At 39.3% G+C, this 18,057-nt stretch overlaps 1 protein-coding gene across 3 annotated transcripts in view; it reads left to right on the forward strand.

The window, feature by feature from the left end:
* The window catches only part of BABAM2 (BRISC and BRCA1 A complex member 2), a 408,818-nt gene that overhangs the window by 138,753 nt on the left and 252,008 nt on the right, over positions 1–18,057 (forward strand). For all 3 annotated transcript variants that reach the window (XM_055326951.1, XM_055326952.1, XM_055326953.1), the window contains exon 6: positions 6,338–6,412. In XM_055326951.1, the coding sequence (XP_055182926.1) occupies positions 6,338–6,412 (75 nt within the window). The remainder of the gene's footprint in view (positions 1–6,337; positions 6,413–18,057) is intronic.

The raw sequence follows: 18,057 nt of genomic DNA on the forward strand, positions 1-18,057 counted from the left end.
TCTTATGACTTGGCTTTCTAAGAGTTCCCTCAATGTAATGAACCCCAAAGCCTAGACAGGTCTGGTCTTCCTGAAATATCAGAGCACTTTGCTCTTTCTTGGATAGATTTTTTACAGGTTGTAATTTATAGCAGCATTATTTTGATTAATGTCTGACTCACCTGCTAGATGATAAGCCCTAAGAGGGCAGGGGCCTCTTTTACTCATTATATTTGGAATGCCTTATCTAGGGCCTGACACTTTTTAGGTTCTTAATCCATAGTAATGAATGGGATGAATGGATCTTGAGTCTTGAGGTTGGCCTCTGACTCTTTATTACTCTTTGAGTGGCTGTGGGCAAATTTCTTGACTGTTCTAAGACCAAGTTTTCTCATTTCTGAAATAGGTGTAAGGGAATTTATATCTTTTGAAAAGGGTTTTGGTATAACTAAATAATGTACCTTAGAAAACATTTTGTAAAGTGTGAGATATGAAATCCTAGTTAGACTGACTTTGGCTTTCCTTTTCGCATATAATGGGAAGTTATGTATTTGCCAAGGAACAGGCTATAGACGGGCTACAGACTTGGGCTATTGGTTGTTAGAGTCCATTTGAAGAATCACGCTTACCCGACTGTCACCCTGTGAAAGCTGTAGTCATTCTTGAGTGTTTCTTCACTTTTGGCTATCTAAGTGGTAGAAGCAGTCAGTTTTGGATGACAGCTTGTTTGTTGACAAGGGAACAGCCTCTAAGAAAGAAAGGGAAATTTCCCTTTACAGAGCATTCTGGGTTTGGAGCCCATTCCGCACAAGATGTCTACCTGTCACTACCTGTCACATGACACAGATGCTATTACCAGAAGAAAAGCTTAGACCTAATAAATTGCCAAAACTCAGAGTCTTGTTAGTTTAAGGAACTTGCCAATGTACTATAACTTGAAAAAAAGGAAGGATGCACATATTTATTGCTAAGCTGGGGAAATTGCCATTAAGGCAGTTGGCAGAACGGCTGACATTTTAACAGTCATAGGTCAGATAATTTTCCACATCTATCCAAGAGAAGATTTGACCAAGGACTGACAAAAAAATCAAATTATTCTGTTCACTTGGCTGCATCTAAATGTCTCATTTTCAGCTTACAGGAAAGATTGAAATGGAAGCAATTTTTGATGTTACACTAGAGTGGCCGTAAATTGCTTGAATAACCGTTGGAACTTTGAATATAAAAACACAGAAAAAGTCATCTGAGGTAGAACTCAGAATGGATTTTTCACTTATATTTTGCTCCTTATATAATTTATAGCTTAAGTTTTATATTAAGACATGCTATAAGTCAGCATTTCCTTAGTTACACAGAAGGAGATTACTTCCAGGTCACAGGGAAAATCCGTGGCAGAACTGAAAACTGAATTCTTGAGTTGTAGTATCCAATGGTTCCAACACTGTTAGAAACAAATGCTAAGTTTTCTTTATTCTCTCAATGGCAAAATAAAGAATGTATAGTCCACTGGAAAGTTGGAGATCAAAAAGCACTTTCTATGGTTTCCAAGAGCACCAAATTCCTTTCACGGTCTGAAGGTTCTCGTATTATGAAATTTAGTTGTGTAAATTAGCCCATTGCTGATAAACAGAAAATCCTGTTAGTCCTTGGATCAACTTGCTTTTACTATGAGTTTAGTTGTGTAAATCAGTCTTTTACCAATAAACATAAATTTATATTCGTTCTAGGATCAACATTTTGAGAGGGGATAAAGTAGGGATTGTCAAAGCATTTTTAAAGGAATGTTGGTCTAAAATAGCTTGTAGAATAAAAATATATTGTACAAACTGAAATAGGGCAAAAGAGCTAAAATGTAGTACATGGACTAAAATAACTAGCAGTTCACATGAGTCCAAGTGCTAAGTACATAATTATATTTCCCATTACCTTATATGTACAAGACTTCTTTTAATTTTTAAATCCTACATTTTACTCCTTTTTATTGTTTTCAAAAAATATATAGAAGAGCCATTGAGTCTAACAATGTGAAAGTTTTGAGAGTGCCATTTTAACTGACAGATTGCCATGGTATACCAGTAGGTAGAAATGGCTATTTATTGATTGTAAATAGTTTGCTTCTCCAAATTGAAAATGAAGATGAATTGAGTTTGATTCATTATTGTCTGTCCAACTAACTCCCTTTTGCCACCCCTTGTAATTCCTTGGCACTTTTGAAAAACCTCTCTCAATATCCCCAGGATTGACTTAACAAAGTTCCATATAGATGTAGTAGTCATTTTGGTATTTACTAATGTTATGAGTGATTGTTGTACATCCTATAGGGGTTAGGAAAAGAGAGTTTCTGGGTGACCTCTGATCAGTATTAGTGCTTGTTTGCTCCAGTAACACTGATGTCCTTGGTCTATCTAGGCCTGTTCCTGCATCAGCTCTTTAATGCTTTCTGTTCTTTTTGCCTGGGATGTTTTTCCTCCACATTCTACATGATTTTCTTCCTTACCTCCTTCACATCTCTGCTCAATTGTTACCTTGTCATATTATTCTGTAAAGGAGCAAAGGAGGATCATAATCTGACTAATGTGTCAAAAGGGTTGCTGTGCCTTATGGAAACTTCCAGATGAACAGTGGCTGAAGCTGTCGGGGGTGGTTGCAGTGATCCAGGCTAGAGATAGCTATGGCTCAGATCAGGTGGTTGTACTGTGGTGAGAGATAGACTAAGGATCTATTTTGAAGGTAGAATTGACCAGATTTGTTGCTACTTTGAATTGAGGATGAGTGAGAAAGAGAGGAGTCAAGGATGCTTCTGAGGTTTTTTGCCTGAGGGATTGAAAGAATGGAATTGCCATTTACTAACATGAAGACCAGATAGTAAAGGAAGGAAATCAGGAGTTTGGTTTCATTCATGATAGTTGGATAAATGAAACAAGTTAGGGAAAGGTCTGGGAGGAGAGAGAACATTTGGGAATCATCCGCATATAAATGGTATCAAAAGTCTTGGGCCTAGATGAAGCCATCTGGGAAGGGTATAGGAAGGAGGGAGATCTTGAGGCTGAGCCATGGTGGGACACTCCAGTGTTCAGAGGCTGGGGAGTCTGTAGGGAGGGCTGGTGATGTAAAGTAGAACCAAGAGAGGGATCCTGGGAACCAGGGAAAAATGTTCCAGGAAAGGAATAATAATCTGTGTCAAAATTCTGCTGAGAGAACAAGTAATAAAAAATGAGCACTGAGAAATGCCAGTTGGATTTGTCAGTGGGGAGGTCCTCGGTGACCTTGATGAGTTGTTGGGGTTGTCTGATTCAGGGGGAAAGGGTGACAGGAAGAGTTTCCAGAGAGAATAGTAAAAGAAGAAATACAGAGCAGTTCTTTACAGGAGATTGTAAAGTAGAACAGAGAAATGAGATAGGACCTGAAGAAAGATATGAAGTTATGAAAGACTTTTTATTTTTTATTATTATTATTTTTGGTAAAGACTTTTTAAATGCTGTTGGCATGCTGATGGGTAAAGAGGGAAAAATGATTATACAAGAGGAAAGATGGGACAGTAGTTGGGAATTTATTTTCTTTGATGAGTGTCCCTTTCTTTGTAGCACTGTACCAGCACTCAAGGAAGACTTTTTTTTCTTTCTTTATTTTTTTAAGATTTTATTTATTTATTCAGAGAGACCCAGAGAGAGAGAGAGAGAGAGAGAGAGAGAGAGAGGGAGAGAGAGAGAGAGGGAGAGAGAGAGGCAGAGACACAGGCAGAGGGAGAAGCAGGCTCCATACCTGGAGCCCGACATGGGACTCGAGCCCGGGTCCCCAGGATCACACCCCGGGCTGAAGACGGCGCTAAACCACTGAGCCACCAGGGCTGCCCTCAAGGAAGACTTTTCTATTCTTCCCACACACCCCAAATTCCCACTGGGCTATATGTCCCTCTTAAAAACTCCCTTTTAATTCTGTAGTGCTTTACGTTGTCCCTACACTCACCTTTTTCAGTGTATAAGCAAAGAATCATACCTAAGAGGGGGTGTTGTGGTGGAGTCCTCTAGGAGATTAACAAAACACCAAAATCAATACCTTTCTAGTAATCTTGGACTGTAATAGAATGCAAGAATTGTATTAGGTTCTTTCACAAGCTTTTTCCTCCCACCCACCCTGATGAATTGTAGATCCTTAGGTAGCTCTTAACTATTCTTTCAAGTAGCCCACACGTATCGGCGTCCCATACTGAGTATAGCTGCTTAGCTCCCAGAATGCCTCCTATTTCTCACCACTGGCATTTCTGGTGGCATAGTGGCTTCTGTGGGTCTATCTGGCCTGCCTCAATTTTGAGTCTGTCCATTCAGTTCTCTCTTTTCTGCTTTTTGTGTCATGGGGTTAGGCTTGGGGCAGTGAGAAAGTGCTCTGTCCTTAGAGTTCCATGTAAGTTAAAAGATGTTGTCAGCAGGGCAGCCCTGGTTGCGCAGCAGTTTAGCGCTGCCTGCAGCCCGGGGTGTGATCCTGGGGACCCGGGATTGAGTCCCGCATCAGCCTCCCTCTGCCTGTGTCTCTGCCTCTCTCTCTCTCTCTCTGCCCCCCCCCCCGAATAAATAAATCTTTTAAAAATATCTATATATATATATTTTAAAAAAAAAGATGTTGTAAGCAGTAAAGCAATGAACCACCACGCAGATGGTAGTTACCACTTTTATCTTTTGAGCTCAAGGTTTATATTTCTCTCGGCATTTTCAAGGTTTTAAGTCACAGTTTAAAAATGACAGCCATGGGATCCCTGGGTGGCGCAGCAGTTTGGCGCCTGCCTTTGGCCCAGGGCGCGATCCTGGAGACCCAGGATCGAATCCCACGTCGGGCTCCCGGTGCATGGAGCCTGCTTCTCCCTCTGCCTATGTCTCTGCGCCTCTCTCTCTCTCTCTCTATCATAAATAAATAAAAATTTTAAAAAAATTAAAAATGACAGCCATTTGCTAGGGTATTTGTAAGAGAGGCGTGGTGATTAATATGGAATCTTCCATAAGAGGTGTGTAGGTATGCTTGTGTGCCTTCATCTGCCAATCTAAGCATTTGTAAATGCTTGATGTGTTTAAGCATGTGTTTTAGGAGTTTGAGGTGCTTGTTTTTTTTTAAGAGGGAAAGGAAGTAGAGATATTGGGAGCTCTTTAGTGTTCACAAAATATAAAAAGGATAGAGATCTGCTCTTCAGAGCAGTTCTGGATCATCCCCAAAGTTCTTTTTTCAAACATGTCATAGCGAAACCCAGTATGTTAAAACCCGAAGCTGACCTGCAGGCTTCCAGTGAAAGAGGTTGGAAGACCTGAGATTGCATCAGTTCATTACCTTTCTCTGTGGCCTTTGCAGAGGTTCCCAGAAACCCCTAGGTGTCTGATAGCCCAACTGGAAGCCCCCTTCTCCACAGTATGACAAAGCTTTTTTTTTTTTAATGTGATACCTTAGCCATTTCCATCATTAAAAAAAAAACAACTTTATGATTTCACATCATCATAAATTGAGAGGAAAACTCTTCTTCTATATGAGTTCTTTTTTTTTTTTTTTAAGCAGAAGGCATCATTTAAATGTTTTAAGGGGATCCCTTGGTGGCGCAGTGGTTTAGCACCTGCCTTTGGCCCAGGGCGCGATCCTGGAGACCCGAGATCGAATCCCACGTCGGGCTCCCGGTGCATGGAGCCTGCTTCTTCCTCTGCCTATGTCTCTGCCTCTCTCTCTCTCTCTCTGTGTGACTATCATAAATAAGTAAAAATTAAAAAAAAAAGTTTTAAATCTCTAAACCTCTGTATATCTTTATATATGGAGACTAGTTCATAGAATTGCTGAAAAAGATTAGTTGATGGTAATGATGTTAATAGATTTTTCCAGGAGATTAGAATCTTATTTGGGGTACCTACTGATAGACTGCTTTATATGGGTAGATGTTTGACCTTTGTATGTACTTCCAGACACACTATAAAGGATAGTGATCTATGTCAGTGCCTGTGGGTTATAAATCTTAATTGTCTGAATGCTTTAGTAAAAAGAAATGAATCAAAGGGAGAGGTCTGTCTCTTTGCTTGAATTAAAAAAAAAATCATACATTCATGTATTCTTTCTACACTTAAAAAAACCAAAAAGGTAATGAGACATTATAATTTTATTGCATGTTAAAAATGCAGATTTAAAAAATTCTAATTATGCTTTTAGTAGCTAATAATTTAATAATTCTTTTTGATCTTCCCCTGCTTTTCCAATCTTCTTTTCTTGCTTAATGTTAGGAACCCCAAATTGAAAATACCTCCAGTTTGAACAGGTTGAACTTGTGGCCTTGGCTATAATTGTCACTTCACAATCAATTTCTTATTTTAATCTTATTACACCTTTTGTCCTACAGACGGGTGAATTTTCAGCACGTTTCCTTTTGAAGTTGCCTGTGGATTTCAGCAATATTCCCACATACCTCCTCAAGGTAAAAATATGTGATCTCAGTATGATAATGTAAAGGAGCTTTTAAAGTAATTATTTAACTCTGAATATTTGTATGATTGGCTTGTCAGCATTTTCAGATAATGCATTTATTAAAGGTATTTATTGTATGAAGATTCACTGAATTTGTTTTGTAAAAACTAAAATAGTAGTCCTAAAAGTAATTTCAAAGGGAATTTTCCTTATAAGGTAAAATTTGTATAAGTAAATTAAATTTTGGGGAAAGTCACTGTTAGTAATCTTACTGGGAGGAAAGACTCTCATGGAAATTATCTAATAGGCATTCTGTCTTTAGGTAGGATTGCATATTAACTCTGTTGTGCCAAAACACATCTCATTTTCCTTATTTATGTCAGCAGTTCATCTCAGGCACCTTCATAGCTGGTCTGTCCAGAATTGATTTAGACCAGTATATATGGGATTCTTTAAAATGTGATTCAAGCAAGGTATGGCTGGGAGAGCAGCCACTTTAGGGCAGAGTCTGCAGGTGCTTTGCACAGGAGAGGTAGAGTCAAGTGACTGGGCTATGCTTAGTGTGATGGAAACCACATGGACCAGGGAGCAGGTTCTGAACAGAAAGTCTTAACACAAGATCTGGGTTCATCAGAAATGAGGATTTCGGTTGTGATTTAAGATATGGTTAGCTGCCCTCAACCCCATATTTCTAACCTGGAGTTATATGGCTTTAGTGTAATGTAAGAAAAATGTCTGCCTTCCTAATTTGATGTTGTTCAGAGAGTTAATGGTATTTATTACAACCTAGAGAGAAGATAGAAACCTTGTACAAGTTTTCCTATATATTGTGGTAGTCAGCTTAATATTAGATATTAATCTTGATAATGATTGGATGCATAGTCTCGTGGAATATAGACTATAAAAAAAGATTAGGGAACACTTTTTTTTAAACATTCCACTCAAGGTGGGGAAATTATTTTCTTTTCCCCTAAGTAAAACATAGGATTTTTGTGCCTCATTAAACTTTCATTTTAAGTTTCTAGTTGACTAGTTTTCCACTCCGTATCCAAATGATTATGAAGTCCAAATGAGAATGGAAGTCAGCAATTTATCTTAGTTTCTCCACACTCCTGTTGTGGAAAATATACATATGAGATCTGTGATTACCAAGCATAATTAATTTGGTTTAAGCAATTATTATGCTCTATTAGAGTAGCAAGCTAGTCTCCTTGGTAACTCTTAGATGGCAGATTCATTGACCTCCGTATATTCCAGATAAAGCTCTATTTCAGCTTATTAAAGTCAAATTCAGTAGTATATAAGAGTACATTATTTGTATAATCACTTTAATCCATAATTTACAGTTATAGTATCTTTGTTTTGATTTGTTGGGCCTTATCAGTTTAAATGGTTATCTTGTTTATTTGAACCTAACATTGCCTCTTCTTATATTCTTGAGGATCAAAGGAAAAAAATGCTTCTTGGAATATAATCTAATTTTTTCTCTTCAAAATAAAATTTCCATATTTTCTGTTCTAAGAGTTCTAACTTTATATTATTATGTTCTTACTTTCTTTGCTGGTCAGACAGGAAAAAAGTGAGACCTATTTGGCAAAATGGGAAAGCTTCTCCCCACGCCCCCAAAGTATGATGAAATGACATTTCTATTGCAGATGAAATGCCTACATTGCAATATTGATATCTTTCTGGACCTTTAGGCCATGCAAAGAGAGCAAAGCAACAAGGACAAAAAAAAAAAAAAAAAAAAAAAAAGAAGAAGAAGAAGAAAAGAAAGCGACTCTTTATAACACAAAACATCCGGGAAAAAATACCTGCATCCCAGAAGGAATCCAGAATACCTGTTGAAAGTTTTAAGATCTAAGTTCCTAAAGCTTTATCAGAACCTTAGAACATTTGGCTATACTATTCTTAAAACTAAGTTTGCCTCAGGAGCTGATTTACATATTATTAGCATTCCGATACTCCTACTCTGATTATCAGGCTGCTGTCCAATAGTCTCAGTCCCCAAGTAAATTCTTTATGAGGATACTGTTCACCAGCATCAATGTATTTTTACCTTGCCATCCCAGAGAAATGATTGGTGAAGTAGACCTTTTAAATATTGGAATAGCATGAAGTTTGACTGCATACTGATTTGCTAGAGTGAGATTTCATTATGTCATGATGAAGCAAGCCATCATCCACTTACAAGCATACCTCTTTTATCTACTAATAGAATTTTTTGATGTTAGAATGAAAAAAACCATTAAATAGCCAGCGATTTTACTTAATATTATGCTTTAGGTATATATGGTTCTTATGTGGAATAGAGTGAATTTATTCTGAAAATGAGTACTGACTTCAGTGTCTAAATTTTATTTTTGGATAAGGTAAGTCAGTAGGTTAGATAAATCATTTACATAAGAACTCAGTAAAACAAACAAACAAACAAACAAAAAACACCTCTGTATTAGGGTTTTTATCTGTGGATGGTGGAAATCCAGCACAAACTACTATAAATGAAATGGGAAATGTAGTACACATCCTCTACTTCCATAGTCTACATAGCAGGAAATGGATCCCATGTTGAATCATCTACAGATAGGCATGGATCAGTTTCCCCAGGTCTGTCCTACTTGGGCCAGGTCCACGCCCTTGAACTTCTCAACTGATAGGTTTATGTTGCGAATCTGTGGTCCCCAGAATAAAGGGGAGATTATTTGAAATGACAAAAATGTAATATTCACTACAGTTAGAGAAAGAGTGTTTTATACCTGTATGTTTTTTCTTGAAGAACTGGTCATGAAGCTGAATCATATATCATTAGAAGATGCTGCCCTGATTTTATTCCAGATGTGGTGAAAATTGACTTATGTGTATTCTGTCTTTATTCTCATTCTGAGAATTATTAAACTTGATAATAATATAATATAATAGTATATGATGGTGGGAAAGCATTTTTTTTCTTCAGGAAAAGCATACTCCATTGTGAGATAACTAAGGAAAATTTCTAGTTGTCTACTAAAATTTTTTATCATCGGAATCAGAAGTACTCAGAAACTCAAAAAAAAAAAAAAACAAACTCAGAAACTCGGAATATAGTGTTTTGGGAAGAGGAGAAGCTTACTTGTACACATGGTATGTGTGTGAAACTAGCCCTTAAAATAATAAGTCAGTTTATTTAGAATATAGTCAAGTTAAAATTTTATAGTTAGGACCCCTCTCAGTCGATGATACAGAAAATGTCTAGGAAAATTGCAGTATCTCACTGCAGTAGAGGGCTAAATAGTAACCATTTCCTGCTGATAATGGATGTGACAAACATAACCTTTAAGGAATATCAGTGCTAACTTTTCTTTGTTTGATAAGACCATAATTGTTTATATAGTTGTCTTAGTCCATTCAGGCTCCTCTAGCAAAAACACCATAGACTAAGTGGCTTAAGCAATGTACATTTATTTCCCACAGTTCTGGAACCTGGGAAGTCTAAGATCAAGTCAGCAGAAGATCCATTGTCTGGTGAGGGCCTGCATCTAGGCTTGTAGACAGCCATCTTCTCCCTGTATCCTCATATGGCCAAGAGAGAGCTTCTCTCTCCAGGCTCTTGTTGTAAGGCTGCTAGTCCAATTCTGAGGGCTCCAGTCAAAGGCCCTTCCTCCAAATACTGTCACATTGGAGATTAAGCATCAATAAATACATTTAGGGAGGGATACGAAAGATTCATTTTATAGCAGTAGTCTAAGTAGTTGCTGGAACTTCTCTACACCAGGTATCATGGAGCCCTAGCCCAGCCCAGAGGTAGGACTGTAACCAATTTACTATGACTGAAGTGCTTCGACTTCTAATTTCTACAGGAATCTTCTTGGCATCATTTAATATCCCGCAGTCTGAAGGACTGCTTGCTGCAGTCTAGTCCCACTATGGTATATGAATCATGATACAGTATAGATATGGAGTGAAGGTGACAGAGCTGAAGTTGGCCATCTATGTCAGGAGGTAAGGTTCTCAGCCTTCTCATCCTTTAGAAGCCACTGTGGCTATGCTGATGAGTCAGAGCACACTAAGTGCAGGGTTGTGGAACACAGGTTCCTGTGTCTAGCAGAGGCAAAAAGCAGCAATTATGATTGGGTTATCAAGGACAGGCAGAGAGTCTCAGGGAGATCTCCAGATTGGAATCATACATGGCTTAAGAAGGTCATTAACATGGAGGAGAACATCTAAGACTACATGCGTGGTGAGATTTTCCTGTAGGAGCTGCCTCCTTAGCCTGACTGTGACTGGCGGGTTCACCAGCTTACTCAGTCCCCTTTCTAATCACATGTATGTTTGAAACTGCAGGTGCTCACAAGACCAGGCAGGTACTGAGAAGGAGTGAATCTGGCTTGATAAAATACAGGAGGAAGTGGTGAGAGCTCCAGGGAGTCAGCCAGTGTGTGCTTCATGTGGAGCAGCAGCTACTATGCAATCTCACAGTTGTTCCCATGTGAAAATATGGGCCTCATGTTGCCAGATATGCAGATATTATAAAAAAGAGCCTGGAATCTCAGTTTTTGTTTGTTTGTTTGTTTTTAGTATGAGAAAATGGCTGCTTTGTAAGTGATGGCAATGGATAAATATTTTTTTTAAAACACTGATGGCCAAACAGAATGCCTCTGTGTGTTGGCCATGGGAGTTCTGAAGAATATCTCAGGTAGATAAGATATAACTCCCCAGGGCACAGGGCAGTCATTGATTGCTGGACTATGAGAACAGTAGATGGATTAACACTACATTTTGCCTTCAGATGTACAGATGCTGATTCTGAACTCAGGAACCACTCTGTATTTGTCAGTGTTCTCCAGAGAAGCAGAAAAAATAGATTATATGTAAGAGGAGACTTACTACAAAATTGGTTCACAAGGTTGTGGAGGCTGAGAAGTCCAGTATATTTCCTCTGCATGCTAGAGAACCAGGATAAGCCCGAGAACCAGGGGAGGAGAGGAGGCACTGATATAAGGCATGAAGTGTGAAGGCAAGAGAACCAGGAGTTCTGCTGTTCCAGGGCAGAGAAAATGATCTTTGAGATCAAGCTCAAGAGCTCAAGAGAGGAGAAGGAAAATGAGAGGAGGCAAGCGGGAGGAAGGAGGAGGAGGAGAGAGAGGAAAAAAAGAGGGAGAATTCATCCTACCTTTTGTTCTGTTTGGGCTCTCAAGGAGTGGGTGATGTCCACCCCCACTGATGAGGGTGGATTTTCTTTACTGTCTCCTGATTCACATGCTAATCTCTTCCTGAAATACCCTCAGAGAAACAACCAGGGATCATGTTTTACCAGCTATCTGGGCATTGCTTAGTTCTGATAAGTTGAAACAATGTTAACCATCACATACACATTCTATTCATAAGGCTGGTGAATTCATGACTGGAGCCACTAACTGAAAGATAACTAAAGTATATTTTCATAGAGAGAGCAGTTTAGGCCTAGATTTTTGGGTATTCTAGGACATAGAAAGTATATTTTACAATTATCTCAGGAGGTACGTATTGTGTTTTCTTTTGGGATGTATGATACTCCAGAATTCTATTACATAGTTATTGGATACTTTTCTACCCCGATTGCTATCATGTTAAAGGATAGAGATCCATATGAAGTGGCTTGGTTCCCTGAGAGTCTATGGAACCAAAGTAAATCTGGAGAGATTGCATCTGTTCTGCATGGTCTTGTCTGGGGGGAACTTGTAACAGTGGGCAACAAGTGCCAGGGGCCCTTGGGTTCCATTAAACTCTGGACTATGCCAGTTAATTTTAATCAGTGGTTCTCACGTTGGGCTACACTGATACTGGCCCTACATCAGGTCAATGAAACTGGAATCTTTCTCAGTAAAGCTCAAATATTCTTATATTTTAAAAGTTCTCCAGGTAATTCTAATGTGCACCCAGGGTTAAGAACTTCTGCTCTAAGCAGAAGCTGTGGCTTTCTACTTTGGCTCAGTAAACTCAAATGTAAATGGATTTATTGGCACAATGATGGCATGACTGCCACCCTGTCTAGCACCTCCAGCCTCATTTATTAATGGACTGGCAGTGCTAAGCTTAGAAGGGTGAGAGTGAGGAAAGGGGACTAATTGGTATTGAATACATACTGTTTGTAGGAACTGGACTAGGTGCTTTATGCATGTTATCTCCTTTAATATTCTCAACAACTCTGCAGGGTAGTTTTTCCCCTGCATGTTTTTAAATAGATAAGGACTCTGCAGGCACCATTATGTAAGTGATCCAGGTAGCAATTTGTGGAACTAGGATTTGGATGCAGATTCCTTGGCTCTAAAGCCAGGGGTCTTTCTAACATACCACACTGTAGCAAGAAATACTCTGTATAGCTAGATTATTTTAACTTGAGTCATCAGAATGGTAAGCTAGGACTCTTTAGATCTGTCTGAAGTAGAAAGAATAAAGATTGAGGAAGGATGCTAAAGTGAGAGCTGCAGTGGTCTGTGTTTACAGATTTACTTTGTAAAGATTTACAAAGATCTTTAAAAAAGTAAATCTGTCTGAAGTGTTTTTTCAGAGGCAAGATGTTGATGTGCTCTGTGAAGCCCTGAAATGGGTAGGACAAAGGAGGAGGGTGACGTGGATGTCACTGAGTCAGATGAAAGTGGGGGATGCAGTGCACAGGGACTCCGGGGACAGCAGAGAGAAAAGAGAAGGTAGTCCTAAAGGAGTAAAGTGGAAACAGTGGTACAGAGACGAAGGTGATGTGGGGGAGCCGGAGACAGCCTCTTGTGGTATGTAATTCTGAGTTAAGATGGCTGGAAATGTGAAGGGATACTGAAGCTCCCTGCCACTGTAGGAGAGTTTAATTGTGTTAATACATGAGTCATTTTGTTTTAACTGGAGTAAGGAGGTCAGGCAGACTTGGAAATGGGGATGACGCTGGAGCAGGTAGAGGCTGAGAAATTAGTGAGGAGGCAGAGATGGGATCCAAGCCCTTTTTCTCTTTCCTTGACTTATGTTGTAGAGTGATGTTAAGGGGGATCTTAGTGTGACCCACTGGGGTGGCAGAAGGAGAACCTTGAACAGAGGTAGCTCCAGAGCCTCTCCTCTGCCCCAGTATCCTTAGCTGCTTACAGCTGCAACACAGTGTACAGAACGGGCTTGGCTTCATCCCCCTATTGATCTGTCTGCCTATGAATGTATCCTTCCATCATCTATCCATCCATCCATCTATATTCTAACCCTGACCCTGACCCTGACCATATTGGCTTGACTTGGTTCTTCAGTGCAGTACTACTGTGCAGAATCCTGAAGAATTGATTTTGATTTAAAGTGATAGATTCAAATCCTTGAATCTGTCAAGGATTAGACAAGCGAAAAAAAAAAAAAAAGATAATTGTAGGCCTTTAAAAATGTACAGATTGTTATAGATTGGAATGGTTAGAGAAACCTTTGTGACCAAATTTAGGCATAAACTAGACCCCCTAAAGAGGCATAGCTTTTAAAGGCAGGAAAGGGAAGAGGGACAATTAAGTTGGGGCTGATCAGTTCACTCATGGTGGGACTGTGGGCATACTTGATTTAGGGTACAGGGAATAATCTAGACTGGTAGAGAAGTTTCTTGCAGAGAATAATGAGAGAAGAAGCTGAAAAGATGAGTTGGAAAGATCTTGAGTGCTTGAAGAATTACTTCAAACTTCATTAAACAGGTAGTCTTAATCTCTTTACACCTGGATTTTCATGGTAATAGCTTCCTAGTTCATTTCCTTGGCTCCAAGCCCTCCCTTGTCCAATTTCTCTGCAGTGTTACTGCTAGAGTAGTCTCCTTTAATCTGCTCTTGAAACAAATGATGGTTTCTTCTTGGATCCTGCTTTCAGAGCCTACCCATCCATGCAACGCTGTTTTATACTCTTCCCCAACCTGTGCTGTTATTAATCTGAAATCGGCAGCTCTCCTCATTCTCCTGCCACTACTGTGAGGATTACCATGCTATCACTCACAGCCCCTATTCTCTATTTATTTATTTATTTTAAAGATTTTATTTATTTATTCATGAGAGACAGAGAAGGATAGAGAGAAAGAGAGAAAGAGAGAGGCAGAGACATAGGCAGAGGGAGAAGCAGGCTCCCTATGGGGAGCCCAATGTGGGACTCGATCCCAGAACCCCAGGATCACTACCTGAGCAGAAGGCCAGATGCTCAACCGCTGAGTCCCTGAAACCTCTACTCTTTAATCTTTCCCCAGATTAATTAGATTATTACATTAATTAATAGATTAATATTTTCAGAGAGAACTTACTTAATTGTCGTAAGAATATAGGGAAGCCCAAAGAAGTTCCACTTACTTGCCCAAGACCGTTAAATGTTTATTTGGAGCTAATGACAGACTATCTAGTCTTAATTTTTGGCAGCTGGAACCAGAGAGGAGCTAAGTGATTTAAGTAGAGAAGAAGGGGAGCATGTGGGCAGCCTAGGTGGCTCAGCGGTTTAGCGCCCCCTTCAGCCCAGGGCGTGATCCTGGAGACCTGGGATCGAGTCCCATGTCAGGTTCCCTGCATGGAGCCTGCTTCTCCCTCTGCCTGTGTCTCTGCCTCTCTCTCTCAAATAAATAAAATCTTAAAAAAAAAAAAAAGGGTGTGGGGGGGGATCATGAAACCCAAATGAGGAAGTATAACATACAACTACAGGAAAGCCAAGACCTGAACTTGGAGGACCTGATGGAAGAAAGTTGTCATCTAGGTGGAAGGACTGCAGGAGCCCAGAGTTGTGTAAGCCAAAGATTTTAAAATGTTCATGAAGAAGACAATGCCCAAATGCCATTGAATGAACAAGAACAGGCCCAAGGAGGGGGATTTGGCTGGAGTCACAGGGATGGTGAGAATAGGAAAGATATCAGTGTTAATGTCTGAGAGAGACCAGATTGTTGGTGTTCATGAGAACATAGGTGAGGAGATATACTCAGTGGGTATTAGACAAAATGAGTCGTGGAAATGGGATGGAAACTTGAAAAACTGAAATGACTAAGTAAATTGTGAAAAAACACAACTGAAATGATAGCATACTGGCTAAAAGAGTCATAGAGAAGGCTTTTCAAGAAATAGCTTTATTTATTTATTTTTTAAAAGATTTTATTTATTTATTCATGAGAGACGCAGAGAGAGGCAGAGACATAGCCAGAGGGAGAAGCAGGCTTCCTGCAGGGAGCCTGGTGTGGGACTTGATCCCGGGTTTCCAGGATCATGCCCTGAGCTGAAGGCAGACACTCAATCACTGAGCCACCGAGGTGTCCCAAGAAATAGCTTTAATTCATGACAGACTTGAATATGATAATCTTACTGGTGTTCTCTCTGAAAAATTTAGAGGGAATGTTGCTGGGGAAACCTGTTTCAAGTGGTGCTTTGGTCCTTTCATATGGTCAGGGAAAATAGGTAACGGTGTGAGTGTTGGAAAATGTGTGTGTGTGACAGTCACATTTTATGACTTGTCCTCAAAGATTGAGTTTTCATAAGTTCACAGTTTTGAAATTTCTCATTCTTCTCACCTTCCTTTAGGGCCAGGGGGAAGATTTTGCATTCTGTGCACCCAAGAAAAGAGAATTAGGCTGATTAATTTCCTGGGTGTTTTTTTTTTTTTTTTTTGATAAATTCTTGCATTGTCCTTTTTATTTGGAATTGTTTGAAAGTCCATTTAGTTTTACATATTGCTAGGAAGGAAACTGATAATCTCCCCAAAATATTCTCTTTATTTGACATCCAGCCAGCTAGTTAGGGCGATATATATTGATTATAGTCATTTCTCAGCAAGCATAAGATAGCAAACATTAAAAAGTTTTCTGATCCTGATAAATGACTATAAATTCAAATACTGACCTCACAGAGGTTTTTCTCTAAACTACAGATTAAATGATGGCTCAGAATTTGAGACCTTTTAGTTTAGGGAATTTTTTGGCTCCAATAAAATCGCGCTTTTAGAAATAAAGATTACTTTAACTCATTTGTGTGAAATCTGGTTTTAAAGGAAAACAGTTTGTCTGCTGCTTGAAAGACCATAAAGAATTCACAGGGAACCCTCATCTTATCTCAAAGGAAATAGTTTCTGTCTAGTCAAATAGGAGCAGACATACTTTTATAAAAGTGGGAGTGTGTACCTGGAAGAAAGTGCTGTAAAAGTAGGGTGCTGTTTATTCTTGTAATAAGGCTGATTTATCAGTGCTAAGTTGGAGCCAAATTTAGCATTTGAGACCTAACTGCCAAGAAAGTAGTGAGATGGTCTGAAAACTTACTGTGCAGGGAACTTCCTTTTCTTCCTTCATGGACCCCTGGCTGCTTTTAGTTCGTTGCCCTTGTTCCACCCCCCTCTTCTAGAGACAGAAGCAGGGCTCAGAGAAAAATACACTCTAAATCAGGGGCCCCCAAACGTCTTCTCTAAAGGGCAAGATAGTAAAATTTTAGGCTTGCAGGCCATATGGTCTCTTTCACAACTACTCAGTTCTACTGTCACAGCATGAAAGCAGCTACAGACAATATGTGAATGAATGAGTGTGGCTGGGTTCCAATAAAACTTTATTTTCAAAACCAGGCCCGGGGCTGGATTTGGCCTGTTGGCAGTTGTTTGCCAATCCCTTCTCTAGACTCTGGAGGGGAATATTTCTTCACAAAGCACTGGGAACAGCATGGAAAGATAAGTAAAGGGATTTGGTTCAATGAGGATGAGTGGTTTTTAATACCATGGTCTCTGAGTTTATATTTTACAAGTATCGGGATCCCTGGGTGGCACAGTGGTTTGGCACCTGCCTTTGGCCCAGGGCGCGATCCTGGAGACCCGGGATCGAATCCCACGTCGGGCTCCCGGTGCATGGAGCCTGCTTCTCCCTCTGCCTGTGTCTATGCCTCTCTCTCTCTCTCACTGTGTGCCTATCATAAATAAATAAAAAAAAATTAAAAACAAACAAGTATCTTCAACGTGGTTGAAGGCTCCCTCTCTCTTTTCTTTCCTCCTTGTTTCCTTTCCTTCCTTGTTTCCTTCCTTCCTTTATTCCATCTTTTATTTTTAAGTAACCTGTTAGTAACATATAATTTACTAACTTCTCTTCCAAGTCTTAATCTCCCTGCTAAAATATGGTCAGGCTCTGCACACCCACCAAATTGTTGGATATACTAATGAGATGATGAATATGATGGTATTTAATGTATGTCTGAGCTTGGAGTAGATGCAGAATAGAAATGGTTTTGATTTTATTGAGTCATTGAATTATATTTCAAAGTATTGAATGTATTGTGGACTAGGAAGAGAGTAGGTATTCCACTGAGAGGAAGATAAATTATATTTGTTGCTTCTCTATTCCCCTCTCCTGATTTTCCTCATCTAGAATTCAAAATCCAGGTTTACTCTTGCTCCAGATTTCTAGATAAGATTTATGGTAGTTCTGACAATAGTATATTTTCCTACTAAAAATGAACAGTCACAGCTGGCTCTGTGAACTTCCTTTCTTTGGGTGTTCTTTTATAGTTTTATTTGGCCTTTATTTTTTATGGTGTGTTTGTGTTTTTGTTTTCTAAATTAGAATTTTAGAATATAGATGTATGTCAAATGATCATCAGTTGACCTGCTTTGCTACCCTATCACCATATGTGGTGATAATCCTTCAAGTATAGTCTGTTCTGCTACAGAGCATGCCTTAGTACCATGAATCAGTTCATACAT

This window comes from Nyctereutes procyonoides, unplaced genomic scaffold (genome assembly GCF_905146905.1).
Source record: "Nyctereutes procyonoides isolate TBG_1078 unplaced genomic scaffold, NYPRO_anot_genome, whole genome shotgun sequence".
NCBI classification, from domain to species: Eukaryota; Metazoa; Chordata; class Mammalia; order Carnivora; family Canidae; genus Nyctereutes; species Nyctereutes procyonoides.